This window comes from Chenopodium quinoa, unplaced genomic scaffold, assembly GCF_001683475.1.
Source record: "Chenopodium quinoa cultivar QQ74 unplaced genomic scaffold, ASM168347v1, whole genome shotgun sequence".
Classification (NCBI taxonomy): domain Eukaryota; kingdom Viridiplantae; phylum Streptophyta; class Magnoliopsida; order Caryophyllales; family Amaranthaceae; genus Chenopodium; species Chenopodium quinoa.
In genome coordinates this window covers 25,559-44,807 of record NW_018742931.1, presented here as the reverse complement: position 1 = coordinate 44,807, position 19,249 = coordinate 25,559, and the positions used below count along the sequence as shown (strand labels likewise).

Sequence of the window (19,249 nt, the reverse complement as noted above, 5' to 3'; positions counted from 1 at the left end):
AGTTTCTTTTATAAGGCACTACTTTTAGGAGATTTAACTTTAGCCTCAAAAATACCAATTACATCAACAAACTGTTCAGCAAGTAGTTTCTTCACAGAAACCACTATACTAGGGTCATTAAGATCCCTAATGTTCCATGTTAAGATAATCATGATCCTAGAGGGGGATTATACTCACCCCCGATAGGAAATAAACCACTAGCATGTACAATAGGCTCTATCACTTCATTATCAGTCTCTAAAAAAATCAAATATGGATTAGAGATGGGAACACCAGGAACAACATGTGTAGTGCTACTATGACTCTTGTGCTTTCTCCCTACAATATGTGTAGTCTCAGGAACAACAATAGCAGTTTGGGTTTTAAGTACCCAAACCTTAGTCTGCTCCTTAGACTCAAACTACCTCTTTATGGTCTGAACTTGAGGCTTTGCAGAAATAGAATAGTCATGCCCTACTCTATTGCATTTCTTACAAAAAGGTGGATTCCATTCAAAGATAACTTTCTGTTCAACCAATTCACCAGATGGACTTTCAACCCAAATACTACTAGGAAATGGCTTAGTAATATCAACTTCAATCAAGAGCCTGGCAAAAAAAACTCTTAGTTGCCTAGAAGTGCACTCATCAGCACAAATAGGGACACCAAGAACACTACCAATCTTGCTTATTGTATGAAGTTTTCCTACATTCATATGTATTATAAAACTTTTTAAGAATAAAGCCGACTGAAAAGTCCATTCTAATAAAGATTATTAAGTTGGTGAAGAGGATAACAAAGAATGAATTATCAACCAATGAATGGTTAAGCAAATACATATTTATGGAGACAACATAAATTAACAAATGACATGAAACTACATATATGCAAAAATTGTTTTGTTAAAGTTTCTCACACTAAGTACCTCTCTCGGCCCTGTAATCTTAAAAGATAAGCAACATTGAGTATTTAGAAATTTGGCCACAACCGAAAGAGGCAACATTCTTGAAAAGAAATAAAGAAGAAGAAAATGTAAAAAGAAGGAAATGTATAGAAGACGGCAGAAAAATAAAGTTAGAAATGATGAAATGTATGCAAAAATTGTTGGCATAAGCAACATAAAGGTCCAAACTTCAGTCATCAAGGTATTAATTATGGAATTACAATCAACATAAAACCCATTAGTTTATTTTACTGTTTGAAAAAAGTCAAACAAATAGCAATAAATTATATTACTTATATAATTTATCTTATATTACCCATTTATACCTTTTATATAGGATGTTATGTGCATATAAAAGGTAGAGCTCTAGACATGTGTAATAAAAATCAATTACAAATTGCTTATCATAAAATAAGTGATTATAAATGATACCCTATATATAAAAGTAACGGGAAAGTGAGACATTTATTTTTGAAAAAATTATCAAAAAAAAATATGACCTTTGTCTGGCCTTCTAAAAAGTAAAATGGTCTTTTGATGATTACAAAATAAAACGACATTGTTAAACAAGTTAATTTGCACATGTGTCACATTGTGATTAACTATTTTTTTATGTTGACAACTAAATTTTTTTTTAAAAAAATATTATAATTTTTAAAAAAAAACTATAATACCCCGTATTTTTTATATGATTTTTCTAATTAATTAATTATTTCTTTTTCTCTAAAAAGAGTATTTTGGTAATATAAGAAGTGTTTTAAATCTTGGAGCCAAAAGAGTCTTCGATTTATTATTTTAGATTTTGGATAAAAACAATTATCCATCTAAGTAATTAAAAAAAAACGAAAATCATATAATTAAAGTATTATAATTTTAAATATTTTGAAGAGTATAAAAATATGATTTTATAAATATATAATTATATTCATTTGGTCTGAATTTCTTAAGAAAATGTCATATTTTAATGAATTTTATAAAACCAAAAATTAAAGGTATAATGTTTGAATTTATTAAAATAAAGACTGATTTTATTGTTTTTTGTCCGAAATTTGGAAAAATTAATTAGGGTCTTTGAAAGCTTAAATTTTTGTATTTGATGAGCAGTTAAAATGGAATTTGATTTGATTTAAAATTAAAATAATTTCTACTTATTCTCTAAGTTAACCCTTACCTTAATTTTATTTGCCATCCAATTAATTTATTACCTTAAATTTAAATTTTCCATAATTCTTATTCTATGAGCTTACCATATTTCTTACAATCCTAACACTATATATATACCCTCTCATAACCTCCTCAATCATTCACCTAAACGCAGTTATTTTCTCTCTTTTTTACATAAATTCTCTCATCACTCTTTATCCTCCACCACTGATCACCACCATTGACCACCATCCTTTTTGACGACATCCACCCACTACCATTGATCGCCACCTGCCGGGATAAAGTCTTCCTCCTTTTGCATGCCGCAAGCAAGGGTAAAAAAAACATCTTTAATCCTTTCTAAGTTCTATATTCTTTTGATACAAATTTATGATTATGATTATTAATTATTATTACATATAGATTTTATGATTTTAAAATAAATAAAATAAAATTTGTAATTAAGGTTCATGCACAACTAGTTAGGGTTTATGTTTATATTGCTTTTGTTGATAACCTTATATTAACATTATTAGGTAATCTATGTGATCAAGTTGGGTAAACGGTTTGTTTGTTTAAAGGACGCAAGGATCAAGGTACGTCTAGGTGGCTATATACTCTATTAGGGTTACTTTGAGGAGGTGTTTAATAATTAAAAATACCCCACATTCATTAGATGGATATAATATAACAATTAATTGGAGAACTAATATTGCCTGCAAAAGTAAGAACTAGCCTAAGATCTAAACACATAACCTTGAGGGATTTTATCTGGTATCCAAAGCTAGTACACTCAAGGTGGGTTTGATCGTGCGAGCGGACTTTCAATAAAGGGATTGCTCTTGTGGCTCTTAGGCTATGTTCGTACTAACAAGCACGTTTCAAAGGTATAATCTTTACAGTAGATTTTATGCTTTAATTAATCTTTTGAATTACTAGGGTGGCCAACGCGCGCGATGTGCGCGTATGGCTAGCCCTTACAAGGAAGTTTTATTAGCTTGTTTTTATACTCTTCACAACAAAACATGAATGCCTATGGAAAATTTGCTATGTAAACTGTTAGTTTAGTGGTATTTTTTTCTGTCAAAATTTGTATTGTATCATTTGGTAAAGAAAGCCTTGTGAAGTAAGGTCATAAAAATTTATAGTTTTGCATCAACCTAAATAGTAGGCCATTTAATTAAAAACTTCAAATGAGCTAGTACAATAAGCATGATAAAATGCTAACAAAAGGTCTGGCTATAGCAGCATAAATGGCTATTTGGTCATACAATGAAAGAGTTCAAACGTTACCTGTTGGTCTATTAGCATGGTTTAATATTGTATTACGAATTACATAGATCTTAAAAGCCGAAGAAAATGTGTCTTGTAGGGACACATGGTGAAACTTTTTGTTTTAGGTGTAGCAGCCTATCACCCTGACCAATAATACAGATAGTGTGTTAGTGGAAATGACAATGTAGTTCTTTTTAAAAGCTTTTACTACTATTATGTAAATTATGGCCAAGAAAATTTACTGATAATAATATCAATTAAGTTAAACAATAATGTGTTAGAGGAATGAAAATGCTACTGTAGAATAATGCTAAACTACAACTTACATATTTATATCCGAAGTATATATATGTTGAAAGCAAAACTAATCATGATGAAAATAGTATGAAAGTGTACTCTAAATTATATACGAAGTATGAAAGTGTAGTCTAAATTATATATGAAAGTTTACTCTAAATTAATATTATGAAGTCATACAGACGAAAAAGAATTAATTAAGACTAAATAGTTGATAAAAATGGATCAACTCACGACATGAGATATGTATTTATATTTCCACAATCTCCCCCAAATTTTAAGAATCAAAGTACAGTCTTGGGCTTTTTTGGTTCTTTACACTACAAGTCTACAACATGGCATATTGATTCAAAGCATAAAAATATGTATACAAAATCTCAGGCAAAGGCAACATATATATAGAATTCTGCTGATTAGCAAACCACACAAGTCTCATCCAAGGACATTGGGACACAAACAATTAATTGAAGTCAGGTCTAAGTAACTCTTTAAAAAGGAGAGAAAATGCTTTAAGTATGGAGTGAATGTAGCTCCTAAAACCACAGCAACATAACCTTAAAGAGTTAAAGATTACACTCCTTAAAAAGCTCAGTTAAGGGACAAAAAATTCTACACATAACAAGAGAAAACAGGGCTGGACAAGAATACATACCTAGCAGAATTCTGTTATACATGTAATAAAACTATTGTTCAAGCACATCCATTATCCATAAACTTGCCTTCTAGTAAATTGATACTCCTATAATATCAGCACTGGATATACTCGGTGGAGACAAACATAATTAGTATGTCTGTGAGACCTAATTATAATATAAAGAGTATTTCAAGTTTTCAGCACAAAACAGCAAGAGATGAAATTCTCTACAACGCTTATAAAAATCAACCCTTTCACAATAAAGGGATAATTCCGCTCAATACCTCCAGCAACCAAAAAAAGGTGATTGATATAACCCATTGGCGCCGAATTATTTTGAAATCAATATAGTGGAATACTACCATGAGAAGTATAGACAAATGTAGATTATGTAGAAATTACAAAAATGTTCTTAGAGCGAATTTCTGGAGAACAAGTGTATACCTAAGTATATATGGCCATTACTGTATATAAAAGGGTGAATTGGCACCGAGGGTGAATAGATCACCTGTCTAACAACAATAAGAATAACATTTAAGAAAAAATTAAAAAAACAAAAAAACATATAATTGTAAATATTATTAGAAAAGCGAAGTTAACATAAAAATTAGCAAATTGCCAGAATATACTCGAAGTTTCTTTCTTTGCATTAGTCTTGAAATGAAGCTCTCCAAACCTTTATTCGACTCCTTAAAATAGAAAGAGAATTGAGGTGGTAGTAAAATCAACTTAAATTGGTATATATTTCATTTGCATACCACTTTCTTGGCACTCCAATTCACTTCAATTAACCACCTTTTTTTTTCAAATCCAATCAAATTTAGGGAAATTAAATGAATAACCAAACCCAAAATCATAAAAATGAATAATACCCAGAATTTCAAATTTGCTCAATGGATCAAAATCATAAAAATGAATAATACCCAGAATTTCAAATTTGCTCAATGGATCAAAATCATAAAAATGAATAATACCCAGAATTTCAAATTTGCTCAATGATCAAAATCATAAAAATGAATAATACCCAGAATTTCAAATTTGCTCAATGGAAAAATATGTGAAATTGAAATTTGAAGAAAAACGGTATTTTCCTCAACCGTGTAAAACCATCAAACGTAACCTTTCGGATACTTCCACTTTTATGAACTCGTTGAAAAAATTACATTCGTATTTAATTTCTTCTCAAATCCGCCAAGAAGATGCCTGTTAAATGAAGTCGAAAATGTAGTACGACAGACTAAAGAGAAGGAGAAGATAATGAAAAATTGAGAGGATGGGTATTATAGAATTAGAGAGAGGAACATAAACGAAGAAACGTTACCGAGAGAAGATGAACAGAGCCACGTAGAGGAGAATGAAATGAAAGGTCAAATACTCAAATTTATCAAAATTTCAAGTGGGGGTAAATGTGTAAATAAACTCTTTTAAGAGTATAATAGTCTTCACACTGTTCATAAGAGTATTCTCACACTTTTTATAAAATAGGGATACATGGTCGTGCATAAGTTTAGAGTAAAAGCGATCCTCCCTACTTGCTAATATTTACATATTACCCCCAACCCTAATCTCCCTCATCCCCAACCCACCCTGCTCTCCCTTATCCCCACCCCGGCCTTGCTTTCTCGCATCTTTGACAGTCCTAAACCCATTCTCCCTTCCCTTGCCGGTTGGTACGAAAGTTTTTGGATAGTGGGGTTAATTATGACGTTAGTGGAGGGTAAAGGTTCCTGACTCAGGGGTTTGGTAGGGAATTTGGGCTGGTGGTGGTTGGGCGAGCGATGGACGGTGAAGGGATAGGGCCCGTGGGGGCTAGGTGATGGATGAAGTGTCTATTTTTTTCTTTTCTTTTTTATTAAAAACTATTTTTTAAAATGAAAATTTAAAAATAATAAAACAAAACTTACTAATCATATTGCAACACGTGTCATAATTACCCTATTAAACAAGTTACCAACCAATCACGTCCTCACGTTCTATTTTGATCAGGTACCTCCTAATGGTTTGAAATAATCAAATGATTTTTTTTTATATTTTTATTTTTTTATTTTGGAATACCCGACAACATATTTTGGAATACCCGAAAAATGTTGTATTAGTGTAGACACTTGATTGTGTCTCCCCAAAAACCAACCCAGTGATGAGTACCTTTCACATCTTTGATTATCGAGTTAGGTGAAGAGTTGAAAAGTCTCGTGAAGTTCCCTTAAGCCTAGACAATATTCTAACCTTACCTAAAATTTATTAAGCCAAAATCATTCATTTCGTGTCTTTAAACCCAAAATCATTCATTTCGTGTCTCGCAAAATCATTCATTTCGTGTTCAATCCATAAAAACGTCCAAACCAGATTATTTAGGTCCATAATCTCGGTCCAATTATTGCTTAGTTGGATGGGGCTTGAAAGGGCTTTCTAACGAATATATTATAAGCCCAAATCCGACTTATAACGAAGAAGTTATGGCCAAAATACTAAACCGAGCCCGCATCCGACTTAAAAGGGCTTTCCAACAATATATTATAAGCCCAAATCCGACTTATAACGAAGAAGTTATGGCCAAAATACTAAACCAAGCCTTGCCTGCGACTCAATGATCATGTGGAGGGTCCATTACCTTAATCCCCTTTCTAAATCAATTAGGATTTATTACAAGCTTTTAGAATCTTCTAGAAGGTTATTTTCGATTCTAAATCCGTTAGGATTTATTATGAACTTTTAGAATCCTTTAGAAGTCTCTACTTAATCCCATTTTTGAAAAGATAAAGATTTAAGAATTTTACATCGGATAAAACATCTGTTTTTCAATGATCCCAATCCCGGTCAAAATAGAATACGTACGGATATTTGGTTGACCCAATCCAATTGGGAATCAAACTCCGTACAGATTCTATCTTTTTCAAAACCATCGCCGAGCGACAGCACCATTGCGCCGCGATAAAGCTGTCGCGCCGCGATGAGACCTGTTTTTACTTTGATTTGAATTTTGACTCTTTTCTGGTCCTTCGACTCTCTTTTTTCCTATAAGTAGAGGTCGTGTTACCCCGTTTTCATTCACCAACAATCATCATGAATACCCTGTCTAATATTTTCTCTCACTCTCTCTTAATTCTTCATGTTCTTAGCCTAGCCTAAACACATCCAACACACATCCTTGATACTCTCTTCGATCAAACACCATACTTCCTTCACGAGTTTCGAATACTCCTAACCATCCTCGATGTTGCCTTCGACCTCGATGAGAAAGGTTGATAGTTCTGAGGTTTGGTCCCAAATCAATATTTCAATTATTATTTGATTTATTTACTTTGTTGATTTAATCTTTCTTGAAGTTACTAATGTGTTTATTGTTTTAATAGCAAGAAGGGAGGAGCATCAACGTGAGTAATTCGATCACCCTCATTATTATTTTGGTTTTGGAGTAGAAATCATGTTTTGAATATTATTTTAATTCCTAGTATCATGTTAGGATGTTTTTAAGATTTCAAGTATCATGTTAGGATGTTTTTATGATTTCTAGTATCATGTTAGGATGTTTTTATGATTTCTAATATCATGTTTAGGATAACACTTTGATTATGATTTTGATTATTATGATGATTATTGTGTCAATTAATTATATGTTGATTGATTATTCATGATTCGATTGTTATTGCTTGATCACGCCCCTTCTTGCAGGTTTAAAGGGAATTTATACTTGAAATCACGCCTAATAAGATAATTAATAATTTGGTTTTAGGTTAATATGATTTTAATTCAAGTATCACCAATAATAGATTTGATTGTGCATTAATAATCAACCAACATAGATTAAACAGGTTTAGGGCTAACTTGATGTATGTGTGTTGATCGGAAAGCGCACATGAATATCATAAGAATTAAGTAGACCGAGGCCGATTTAGGGCGGGTTCAGTATCTTTTAGGTTGGATTCGTACCATCATCTTCGAATATCCAGTCATGATTCCAGGCCACTATGGAGTTAGCGATCTCCGTGATCGTGAATGGGGTGTAACCTTCGCACCTGTGAACGGTTTACAAGTTCCTAAAACTTGTTGGCGACTCTCATATCTCTAGCTTCCTTATCTTGGAGCTCCGCCATGCCTAAAAGCATGAACACAATGGGGCTCAAAAGGTTGAGTTTGAAAAATTCCCTACAATTAGTCTCGACAATTTTTTCTTTAATTTTTAAACTACTTTCTTTATGTACAATACTCTGTAAAAAATCTATTCTATCATTTCTTCAGTTTTTACACCCGTGCAATGACATAACAACGAACTATTATTTTATTACTCTAAATGCGGGAGAAAATACAAGTTTATCACCTTGATAAACAAATTTTGTTTATTAAATGATAAAACTGTAAATAAATCAACACTTTTTTTTAAATATGGGCCCATAGTTGTTGATATAATTACGAAATTCCATACTGATCGACTATTTTGTTAATTTATTCACGATTTTGCCACATGATAAACAAAGTTGGAGTAAGAAAGAAAATTAATTCGTTCTTAGGCCCTATTAACTTCACCTTAAAAAAATAAAATAATATTCAATAAAATTAGTTTCAATTCAGTAAAATTAATTTCAGTTCAGCAAGAATAATTTCAGTTCTATAAAAATAAGTTCAGTTCGGTAAAACTAATTTAATTTAGTAAAAATCAGTAACTTTAAAGAAGAAATACAACAAAGAATCAGTAAAAATAATTTCAGTTCAACAAAAATAATTTCACTTCAATAAAATTAATTTCAATTCAGTAAAATTAATTTCAGTTCAGTAATAATAATTTAAAATCAGCAAAAATAATTTCATTTCAATAAAAATAATTTTAATTCAGCAAAAATAAGATGAAGTGAATAGGGATACTAATATATACGGAGATCGAGTTAATACGAGTACAAACCTAACTCAAATCAAGTCAAGACTCGATAAATGCAATAAAAAAACCCGACCCATTGTCATCTCTACCATCTTACACTTTGTACAGCACTACAGTCGACAGTCTCGACACACTACATAGTGTACAGTAAAGAAGTAAGGGCACACTTGACTAAACTAGACCACCATTGACATTGACACTCTTCTCCTCAGATCATCATCTTCTTCCGTCAGATCTCTCACAAATTCTCTCTCCTCCCTCGAAAATGCCGCGAACTTCATCACCCCTCATACCAACCTCCGACAACCAACCATACTCCAAATCCGAAAAGACCAAAAAGCCCTTCATTCCTTCTTCCCATTCTTCCCGCCCTCCCATACCCTTTATCGTCTTTTCCATTGTTTGCCTTCTTGTCGGAATCTCCGGCACCATTTTCTCTCTCCTCACTTTCACTCGCTCTCAATCGCCGCCAATTTTCCGGTGTGGTCGGGTGCAGGATTCATTTCGCGGGCATTACTTATTGACGGCTCAAAATCATCGATCTTCCAAGATCAGTGATGGCGGGAATGCTCTTGATCGTCCTAAGTTTTTAGGGTTTGTTGGAATTTTGACTGGGTTTGATTCGTTTGATCGAAGAGAGGGTTTGAGGAGTACTTGGTTTCCTTCTGATCCTGAAGGTCTTTTAAGGTTCGCCGCATTTTTAATATTTATGTTAGGGAGTATAATTTTTTACTATTTTTAGCTGATTTATGTTTTAATGCCATTAGAATTGCGTGATTTTTGTTGGGTTTTATTTGATTTTGTTGCGGAATTTGTGTGATTCATGATGCATCTAAATTGCGTGATCATAGGGGATTTATGATGCGTTTGGAACATTGATTATGGGATTCGATCTCAGGTTTGGTAAATTGGGTTTCACCTGTGACACTTTAACCAACTAAGTTAGTTAATATACAATTTCTAGCTAATTTATGTTTTACTGCAATCAGAATTGCGTGATTTTTTATGGGCTTTATTTGATTTTGTTGCGGAATTTGTGTGATTCATGATGCATCTAAATTGCGTGATCATAGGGGATATATGATGCGTTTGGAACATTGATTATGGGATTTGATCTCGGATTTTGGTTAATTGGGTTTCCACCTGTGACACTTTAACCAACTAAGCTAGTTGACATACGGTTTTAATGCAATTAGGATTGCTTGATTTTTGTTGGGTTTTGTTTGATTTTGTTGCGGAATTTGTGTGATTTATAATGCATCTAAATTGTGTGATCATAGGGGATTTATGATGCATTTGGAACATTGATTACAGGATTTGATCTCAAGTTTTGGTTAATTGTGTTCCACCCGCTAGATTTTAACCAACTTAGTTTGTCGACACACAATCATTGTTTCTAAATTGATTTTTTACAAGTAAATGGAGTGTTATTATAAACTAAGCTACTATTATGAGATCACTAGGATTTAGTTTTGGTGAGAGGTTATTGTTGCAATATTGAATATTGTTTTTGGGATCCTGAGAAAGGTAAAGAGAGGATATAGAAGCAGATGATTTCGTATTGGCAGTGGCTTTTTCAATCAGGCGCACTATACATCCTGCACCCGGGTGAAATTTTGAGTCATTGCCACATGCTCGTGTGTAGAGCACATAAGGAGAAGGTGTGAGATGGGATGGACACTGTATCGATTGGCTGGTTTTTGTAGGATTAAAGTGTCAGTATCTTGTTTGGTGTGGTTTTAAGGGCACCAGGTATCTCCATTATTGATATATTTTGATGCTTTTGATGTGATCTGGTCTTATGTTTTGATCTGACAATATTAATTATGTCATACAATTAGGTGAACTGAACATAGCCTGTATGTGTTTAGAAGAGTCTAGGTGAGGAGAATTAAGGAATGCTTTGGAACTTTCAACCTAAACAATTCATTTTTTCTTAGAAACAATGTTTATGATTTTGTGTATTTAAAGTATAAAAGGTACTACCTCTGTTTTTTTTTAGTCGACACGTTTTGACTTTAGCACTATTCACACACTCTCCTTTGACCGTAATTTGTGCTTTATACATAATGAAAAATATAGTCAGGTGGGATCTTGTTAGATTCTTCACAATAAATATTTTCAAAATATCAAATTTTCATAATTTTTGCTTATCGATAATCAAAGATATTAATGGTTGAATTTGTGCATTGACAAACGTGACTAAAGAAACGTGTCAACTAAAAAGAAACGGAGGAAGTATATGCAGACAAATTTGCAGCAGAATATTGTGACGTTGTGGTTGAAATAGGTTAGAAAGGATATACTCATGAAATAAAGTGTAGGTTATTATCATTCTAAAAGACTTGAAAAATTTAGTTTTATAATCTTGCTAGGCAAGATGAAAATTGAGGGGATAGAATTAATTACCAGAATTATATATAGACAAATCAGAAGCAGAATTCCATAAAGTGCGATGTGGTAGTGTGGACTGTCACAAAGGTTTTTGCCCTGTTATTCCGACTTTCCTGCTGACAAATACTCCCTAGAAAAAAAAAAAAAGGATTTTTGCATGGTACCTTACTGTTTTTTCCTTTCTTTGAGATGACCTGGTGCAAGTCCAGGAATTGTTTGAGATGCTGAACTCTGCAGCTCAATATTCATACTGTGTACTCTTGTGTGTTATGCTCACTGTTAAACTTTGCCTGCTATAGGTTGGAGCATTCTACTGGTTTAGCCTTTAGATTTGTGATTGGACGGTCAAAAGATGCTAAAAAGATGGCTGCCCTCAACCAAGAGGTGGATAAGTATAAAGATTTTTTGCGTATAGATGTTGATGAAGATCATGCTAGCCCTCCACACAAAACGTAAAAGTCGTAGGCTTTGTGGTTTGACAATATCTTTATCCCAAGCAACACCCCAACTCCTATTTCATTGTGTCTATTTCTTTTCCTTTGCAGCCTGGCATTTTTCATAGCAGCATTTGAACTTTTTGAAGCAGATTATTATGTTAAAGCTGGTGATGACATATATTTACGTCCAGGTATGTAATCTTGTATATTTGCAATTTACAGAGAGGTTAAGAGGTTAAGTCCAAAAAGGTAATAATATCTTTTGCACTTCCAATTTAATACTAAAAATAAAACTATCAATGTTCAAACAACTTCATTTCAGCTAATAACGTTCTAATTCAAGATTAAATGAAATTGATGTATGTGCTTAATTTATATAATTATATTTTACAAGTATAAAATTTAGACTGAAGGGTTGAATCTAAACTAGTCCAAGATTCCCAAAATTTGAGTAAAAAATTTTAGAGTCTAGTCTAGATTTTTTCTGGACTTGACTTGGAATTCCGTCTAAATAACATACTTCTTACAGACTGTAAATCTCCATGGTACAATAACTCTCCATCTTGACTTTTGTCAGACAGGCTTGCCACACTTTTAGCCAAGGAGAGAACTGAAACTAGAACTTATATTGGCTGCATGAAGAAAGGACCTGTCATCACTGACCCTAAAATGAAATGGTAAGAGAAAATCACATTCTATCATCTCATTAAAAGTTAGATTAGACTTGAAATTCATAAACTGCTTCTTTTGTCTGTCTTGCATTTGTTTTCAGGTATGAAAGTCAAGGACACCTTATTGGAAATGAATACTTTTTGCATGCTTATGCTCCTTTGTATATTCTATCCGCTGAGGTAGTTTCTTCATTGGCTTCTGCCAAGAACAACAGGTGTGGTTCCTCTTCTTGCTTTCAACCTTGCATCCTTTTAAATATGAGTCACTCAATCTTCTATCTTTCACTTGCTGAATTAATATTGAATTATTGATGTTGCGTGTTGCTTGGCCTGATTGGGAAAAATACTTCTCTGTGGCTTTGATTTAATTTCCCCCCTCTGTAACCATATTAAGCATGTATACTCATGGTTTACAGGAAGCAATGGAAAGATCCCTCACATAGCAAAAGTGAACATGAATAGTTGGTGTTTAGGTATAATCGAGTTGTAGAACATTAAGTACATGGTTCAGAAATTCTTAAGAGGCTTTTGAGGTTTAGCTTGTAATTTTAATTATAAAAGACTGAAAGTTGATAAATTATGTTATGGAATAGACTCTAGGCATGAGCAGTATCTGTAATGTTATAGGAATCGTGACAATAGAGAAAGAATACAATGAGAGGCATAAAGAGGGATCTAAAATGGAGAGTGACAAAGTACTGTCAAGGTGCTTTTCCCCAAAACCACTAATTCTTGTGTCCAGTTTTTACTTATAGTTTATGAAATTTGCCCAGAAGTTTATCTGAACAAGTTTGTTTTCTTTATGTGAACAAGTTTGTTTTCTTTTCATAAAAGATAAACCAGAATATGCCTGCAAGAGTACTGAATGTGTCCTTAGATACTACACAAATACCTCATCTCACATACATAACACAAGACGAGTAAAGCCATCTCGGCCCCACAATTTCTCCTCCATATCTGAGTTAGGATCTTCAGATAGTGAAGCTCATTCTTAGGGTTTTGTCTCTCCCTAATCAAAACCATCTTTGTCACAGACTATTGGGTTGGAGTATGATGAGAAGTTCTTCCATCCATTGGAAATGAGTTTTGAAGGAAGTAGTTACTCAATTAATGCTGACCAGCATCTCACTGATCGTCCTAAGGTTTCTGCCCTAGTCAGATAATAAAATATATAAACTCAACCTTGGTTAGAATGGCAATCTGTGCCTCAGTTATATCTGATTTGATATGACTTATTTTTGACCCGCTCTTATACTGGAAAATATTTGTCGCAGCTATACCTGGTTGTGGACTTGTGGTTTTTGTTAGAGGGACAATCTGTGCCTTATTTAGGTTACCTCTGATGGAAAATTTGATCTGGATCTTAATGCCTTCACGATAAAAGGCCATCAAATGACTCATTTGCCTATTACAAGCAAACCAGTGCTTTGCTTAAACTCTTAAGTGTCCTAGCTGTGAAGCTTACATAAGGGTGTTCAATTAGCAACCTTCTGATGAAAGTCTTGCTGTACCAATCTTGATGGAAGTATCTTATCGGGATGAGAAGTAGCGAAAGGTTGCTGTGGTGCTTCATCCAAGGATGGACATCAATTCTTCTCCTCATTTTTCCAATCCTGGACTAAATCTCGGATAATAATTGAGGAGTTGCCCTGTTATCCTTTCTCTATACAGAATTAAGGAAATTTTGGAAGGGTGAATGGGCTATGACAGCTTTTAGTGTTTTTTTTCGATGTTAGCTTTGCTTCTGTTGAAGTAAATCCTGCCATCTATTGCCCTTCCATCAGCAACAAAAAAATCTTTTGCCGCTTCTCATGATTATTTTTCCTATTCGGCACCCGAAAAAATCAACAAATTAAAAAAATCAACTATCAAAACCAGAAATTCTTGCATTTAAGTAGAAACGGAGCATAAAAATGAAATCATGCATTTAATAATAGGAAATTCTCACCCTTTTTTTTTTCTCACCCCCCCCCCCCCCTCAATTCTCAGAAGAAGAATTGCATCTCTCACTGGTTGAGGAGCAGCTCTCTCCTCTTCAATTGCGTAACACTTTTGATTTTTTCCCCCACCTCTTGTAGGATACCTGAAGATTTGCAAACTTACTAGGACCGTCCGTAGAAAATGGAACAAAGAAAGAATAGTAACAACCTTTTATTGTCTTAAGAAATCCCAAAGACGATTTAAAAAATGTGCTAACCAAAGTATGTTGGTGGACAATATCTAAGGGTAGGGTAGTAATGTGACTATGTGAGGCTACTCTCATGTCCAATTGATTTTATTCAGGACTTGGTGACCTGGTCCCCTTCATTGATTATATTGTATAAAACTTAGAGGGTGCCCGAGTGACTTATCTTGGGATTTTGCGACCCAATCCTCTTCATTGGTCATACTGAATTAAACTTCGAGGTGTTTTTTTATTTTTTGGTAAGCCAGTGCAGCTATATGTATATTGCTTAATTCTCAGAGCTAGCTTGTACATTACTGAAATCTGAGTCCGTATTTCCTTCTGTCAGATCCTAACATTTAACATTTATAAGATTATAGTCTTAGTTTTGAAGATTTTGATTCAAAATAATGAGAATTGATTTTAAATAGGATTACTAATTCTGTTACTTTAAATTGCATAATTCTATTAGGACACTATTTTGATTAAATTGTGAGGCATGCCTTGTTTGTTACTTGCTATTACCGAGATAAACTTCGAACACCGTGCCATTTTCTTTCCAGTCTTATTTTGTTGATGAAATGCCTTTTCCTGTGCAGTTTGAGAATTTTTAGCAATGAAGATGTAACCATTGGCTCATGGATGCTTGCCATGAATGTTCATCATGAAGATAATCGGGCTATGTGTGATCCTCGTTGCACGCCAACATCGATTGGTGTGTGGGATATCCCAAAATGTTCTGGTGCGGATCGTCTTTCTCTCTTCTGGTTCCTGACTTCCTGCTGTCTGATCAAATTATGCTTTATAAAATCTTAACAGCTATTTTTAATTGATTGACTATCTCTTCGAGATAGCCCATACCTTCCTGCTCTTTAGCCTTTAGGCAGTAGAGCTACTTGCAAAATTTGCAAGATGCTGTTATTGTGTGTACTATGTGCTTGTTACTTAAGCTTCGATACTTTCAATATCATTTAGGAATTAAAATTCTGAAGCAAATAATGACCTTAGGAAGCTCAAAGACTAGGCTGGAGCCATGAACTTATGGCAGTGCATAAAAGATGACTTACAGCACCATGCAGACTATAATAAACCAGTAGATCCCATCTGTAACTGAATGCTTCCTTGTGGCTTTATCTGATTGTAAATTAACTTAATATAATGGCTAAGATTCTCACCCTACCTGTTAATATCTAGCCTCGTCATTGAGAAGTTGACTAGCTCTGAACACATGGATTTCAAGTTGCCAAGCAATGTAATCATCAATATAAGGGAGAGGGGTAAATTAGGTAGTAGCGTAATGATTTTACTATTTGTGGCTTGAGGAAGTATATAGTTAGTTAGGGTAGAAGCTCAATAAATAGAGCATATTAGAGAGAAAATCATGTTGATAATGATGAGAGTTTCTATTAATTTTGTTAAACGTTTTGGGAGAGAACAAGCCTGTAGAATCGTTAACTATCCTCTATTATTGCTGATTTCCAGAAATTTATCATTGAACTCCATCTTCTCTTAATTTCCTTGTTTCTTGAATTTCACTTAGCACAAGTGCTTAAGGCTAGTGCTAACATGGGTTCTAAGGAGGTCAGGTATATGCTGCCTTGCTCTATTGTTTATAGGCTTGCAGCTTTGAACCTCTGACATATTTGATGCCATGAAGCTTTGCTCTTGCCGATTTGGGATCTATGTTCTGACAGCCTACTCTCTTCTCTTGCAACAGCACAGTTGCTTGGACTTACCGTAGACATATATTAGTAACTTTTTTTGACCTCAACCTACATAAATGGAGAAAGTCATTGTGTGAACTTAGAAAGATACAAGGCCGTAGTTACTTACTGATGACATTTATTTTTTTTGCTCCAAAGTTTAAACAGGAGATGTCAGGATAAGAGGAAATAGTTAAGAAATGGTCCATTGTTTCAAAAGGATGAACAGGCAGTTTTGAATTCTAAGCTGAATAACCTAAAATCTTTTTAGCCACACACAATATAATTAAATTCCTTTTCTTCGTTGCTTTCTTCTTGGGTTCTAGTGTGGATATGGGCTGTGCAGTAGAAACTCTGCAATTAATCACCATGGTCTATAAGTGCTTATTTATCTGAAGAGGTTCTTTGAGAAGCTGGCTTTTATGGGTTTAGAAATGCTCCATTTATCAGCATTGTCTATTGAATTGCAGCCTTTGCAGGAGCTCCTTTTAGGATAAAAATATGAGTGCTCTGTAATACGAAGACATCATTTCCATAAGATCCACTGATGTTGTGCTGTTACTATGATGCTTTTGTTCATGTTAGAAAGGTTTAACCACACGAAAGGGTGGTGAACTTTTTGGCTCTGTTGGTAAGCTGCATCATCCCTTTTTGGAAACTTCATGGTTTTGGTCCAAAATGAACTGTCAAGAGTCCATATTCAGCTAGAGTCTATTTTCTGACATGATACTTGGGTGAAATGAAGACTCCTAGTAACATTAGCTTGATGAGACTTACAAACGATAGAAATTACGATTTAAGACACCTTTTTCAGTGATGCAGATTCCTTATGTTGATTGATATTTTATGGCAGTGAACCCTGTAGGTACTGTAGTTTTCCATTTCCCTCCCTGAAATGTGCTATTTAAATCCATTAGGAAGCCTGTAGAGATACATTTGTCGTGTCAGCAGGACTCTGGAAAGTAGGAAACTGTCTGAAATTAGGTTGTAGGATTTCATGTTGTAAAGGAACTACACAGATACTCCATTTATACATTAGTGGTACTGCATAATATCGTTGTTGAAGTATCTCACGCCAAAAACCTTGTTTTCTTCAGTAAGTTGTGGCATGAGATTCATACTGCATCTATTTCAATATCCTTTCTATTCTCATGCCAGGATGTCCTTTTGTATGGTAAAACTGTAAAAATGAGTGTCAAATATGGGGTATGTGAATAAAACATCACAAAAATGCCTAAATTCAAACTTATGAGAGATACACAAATTAGTCTGAATGATATCTGGGAATCTCTGTGTGGAATATTTTTAGTGAGTAAATTTGAACTATCTTCTCTAGAGGAAAAATCAATCTTAGATACTTCGTATGTCACATTGTTGTTTTTCTTAGAAGATGGCCTATAGGCAGTTATTGTTATAGCATTTTTGAAGCATTGGCGACAGGGAAAAGTTGTATCTGTTGCTTCCAGCCTAACCTTCTTTTCCCTGCGGATAAACCTTTTCTTTAGATTTTACTGCTGATAATTCATGCTATGCATATCTATTTTGTGCTTTACCTTTTCTGATTTTGAATGTGTTGCACATTGTAGTTCCATTAAGAGGTTAACTTTTGGGATTGGGGTATTTATGCACTTTTAAGATACTAATGACTGAAGTTGGGGATTTGCTGAACAGGTTTATGCAATCCGCCCGCAAGACTAAAGGAACTTCATGATACTAATATGTGCTCTAAGAGTCCAACGCTTCCAGCAGAGGAGGACGATGATAGATAAGTGTTTTCTTGCACTTCATATGTTCTATTAACCTTTTCATTTCAAGCATGGCTTTGTTCCTGTTACTCGAAATGCAATTGGAATTGATAAATATCTCAAGGATGAGTATATTTACAGAAGGAATACGCCCTTGAAGTCCTAAAATTTGTTGTAATGTACGCTAGGCATTCTTTTCCCGGGTGATCATTGTATCTAGGGTATAGTTAACTATCACAGAGATGTAGAACTACTCTTTACAGGTATTAGGAGGAATACTATATTATGTGTTAATATTCAATTAAAACATGTGCTCTTTTTGAGAATTGAGAGATTTACCTTTCAGTTTGCTGTAACTAATCCCATTTCAAATATTCAGCCTCATTGCTGATATGTATTCTTTTAGTTGGTAAATCCCCTTTGTTCTGGGAACTCACAGACCGAATCAAAGACAATTGGCTCGATCTTTAGGTTGAAAAATATAATTTCCTATGTTCATTCCAAAATCCTATGGAAATGGTTTTGGACTGACCATTTTTTATTGTTGAAAAACATGTAAAATTGGTTGATTTTTTTATTCAATATATTGAAAAGATTATCCATATTTTGTTCTATTCTTTGTAGGATTTTTTTTTTTTTTTTTACATATTATTGGACAATAAAATTTTAAATATATATTATGCGTGTGTATAATGATATTTCTACATACATAATTGGACCACTTCCTGTCACTGAGTTGCTTGGATTCCAGGGGATGAAGTGAAGGTTGAGCCTTGAGTATACAGAAACAGTGCAGTATTATTGTTGAGCTCTTCTTATATAATGTGTGGTCTGAATTTGGCCAACACTTTTTTTGGTGGTATAAACAAACAACAAATTGCATGTTTTTGCCAGTAATAACGCCAATTTTTATTTATTGGGTGTATTTTTGCATATATACATACCATACACATCTCTAATCTCAACTTGCATAAAATATTTGAATTTATCT

At 33.8% G+C, this 19,249-nt stretch overlaps 1 protein-coding gene across 1 annotated transcript; it reads left to right on the top strand.

Annotated features, from left to right (window-relative positions):
• The first annotated feature begins 9,174 nt into the window (after positions 1 to 9,174).
• LOC110728368 (probable beta-1,3-galactosyltransferase 12) lies at positions 9,175 to 18,862 on the top strand. Its single transcript, XM_021908012.1, has 7 exons — positions 9,175 to 9,831; positions 11,838 to 11,990; positions 12,084 to 12,166; positions 12,553 to 12,652; positions 12,748 to 12,861; positions 15,410 to 15,552; positions 18,185 to 18,862. The coding sequence occupies exons 1-7, from the start codon at positions 9,410 to 9,412 to the stop codon at positions 18,280 to 18,282; spliced, it is 1,113 nt and encodes a 370-aa protein (XP_021763704.1). The 5' UTR covers positions 9,175 to 9,409; the 3' UTR covers positions 18,283 to 18,862.
• Positions 18,863 to 19,249: the final 387 nt, after the last annotated feature.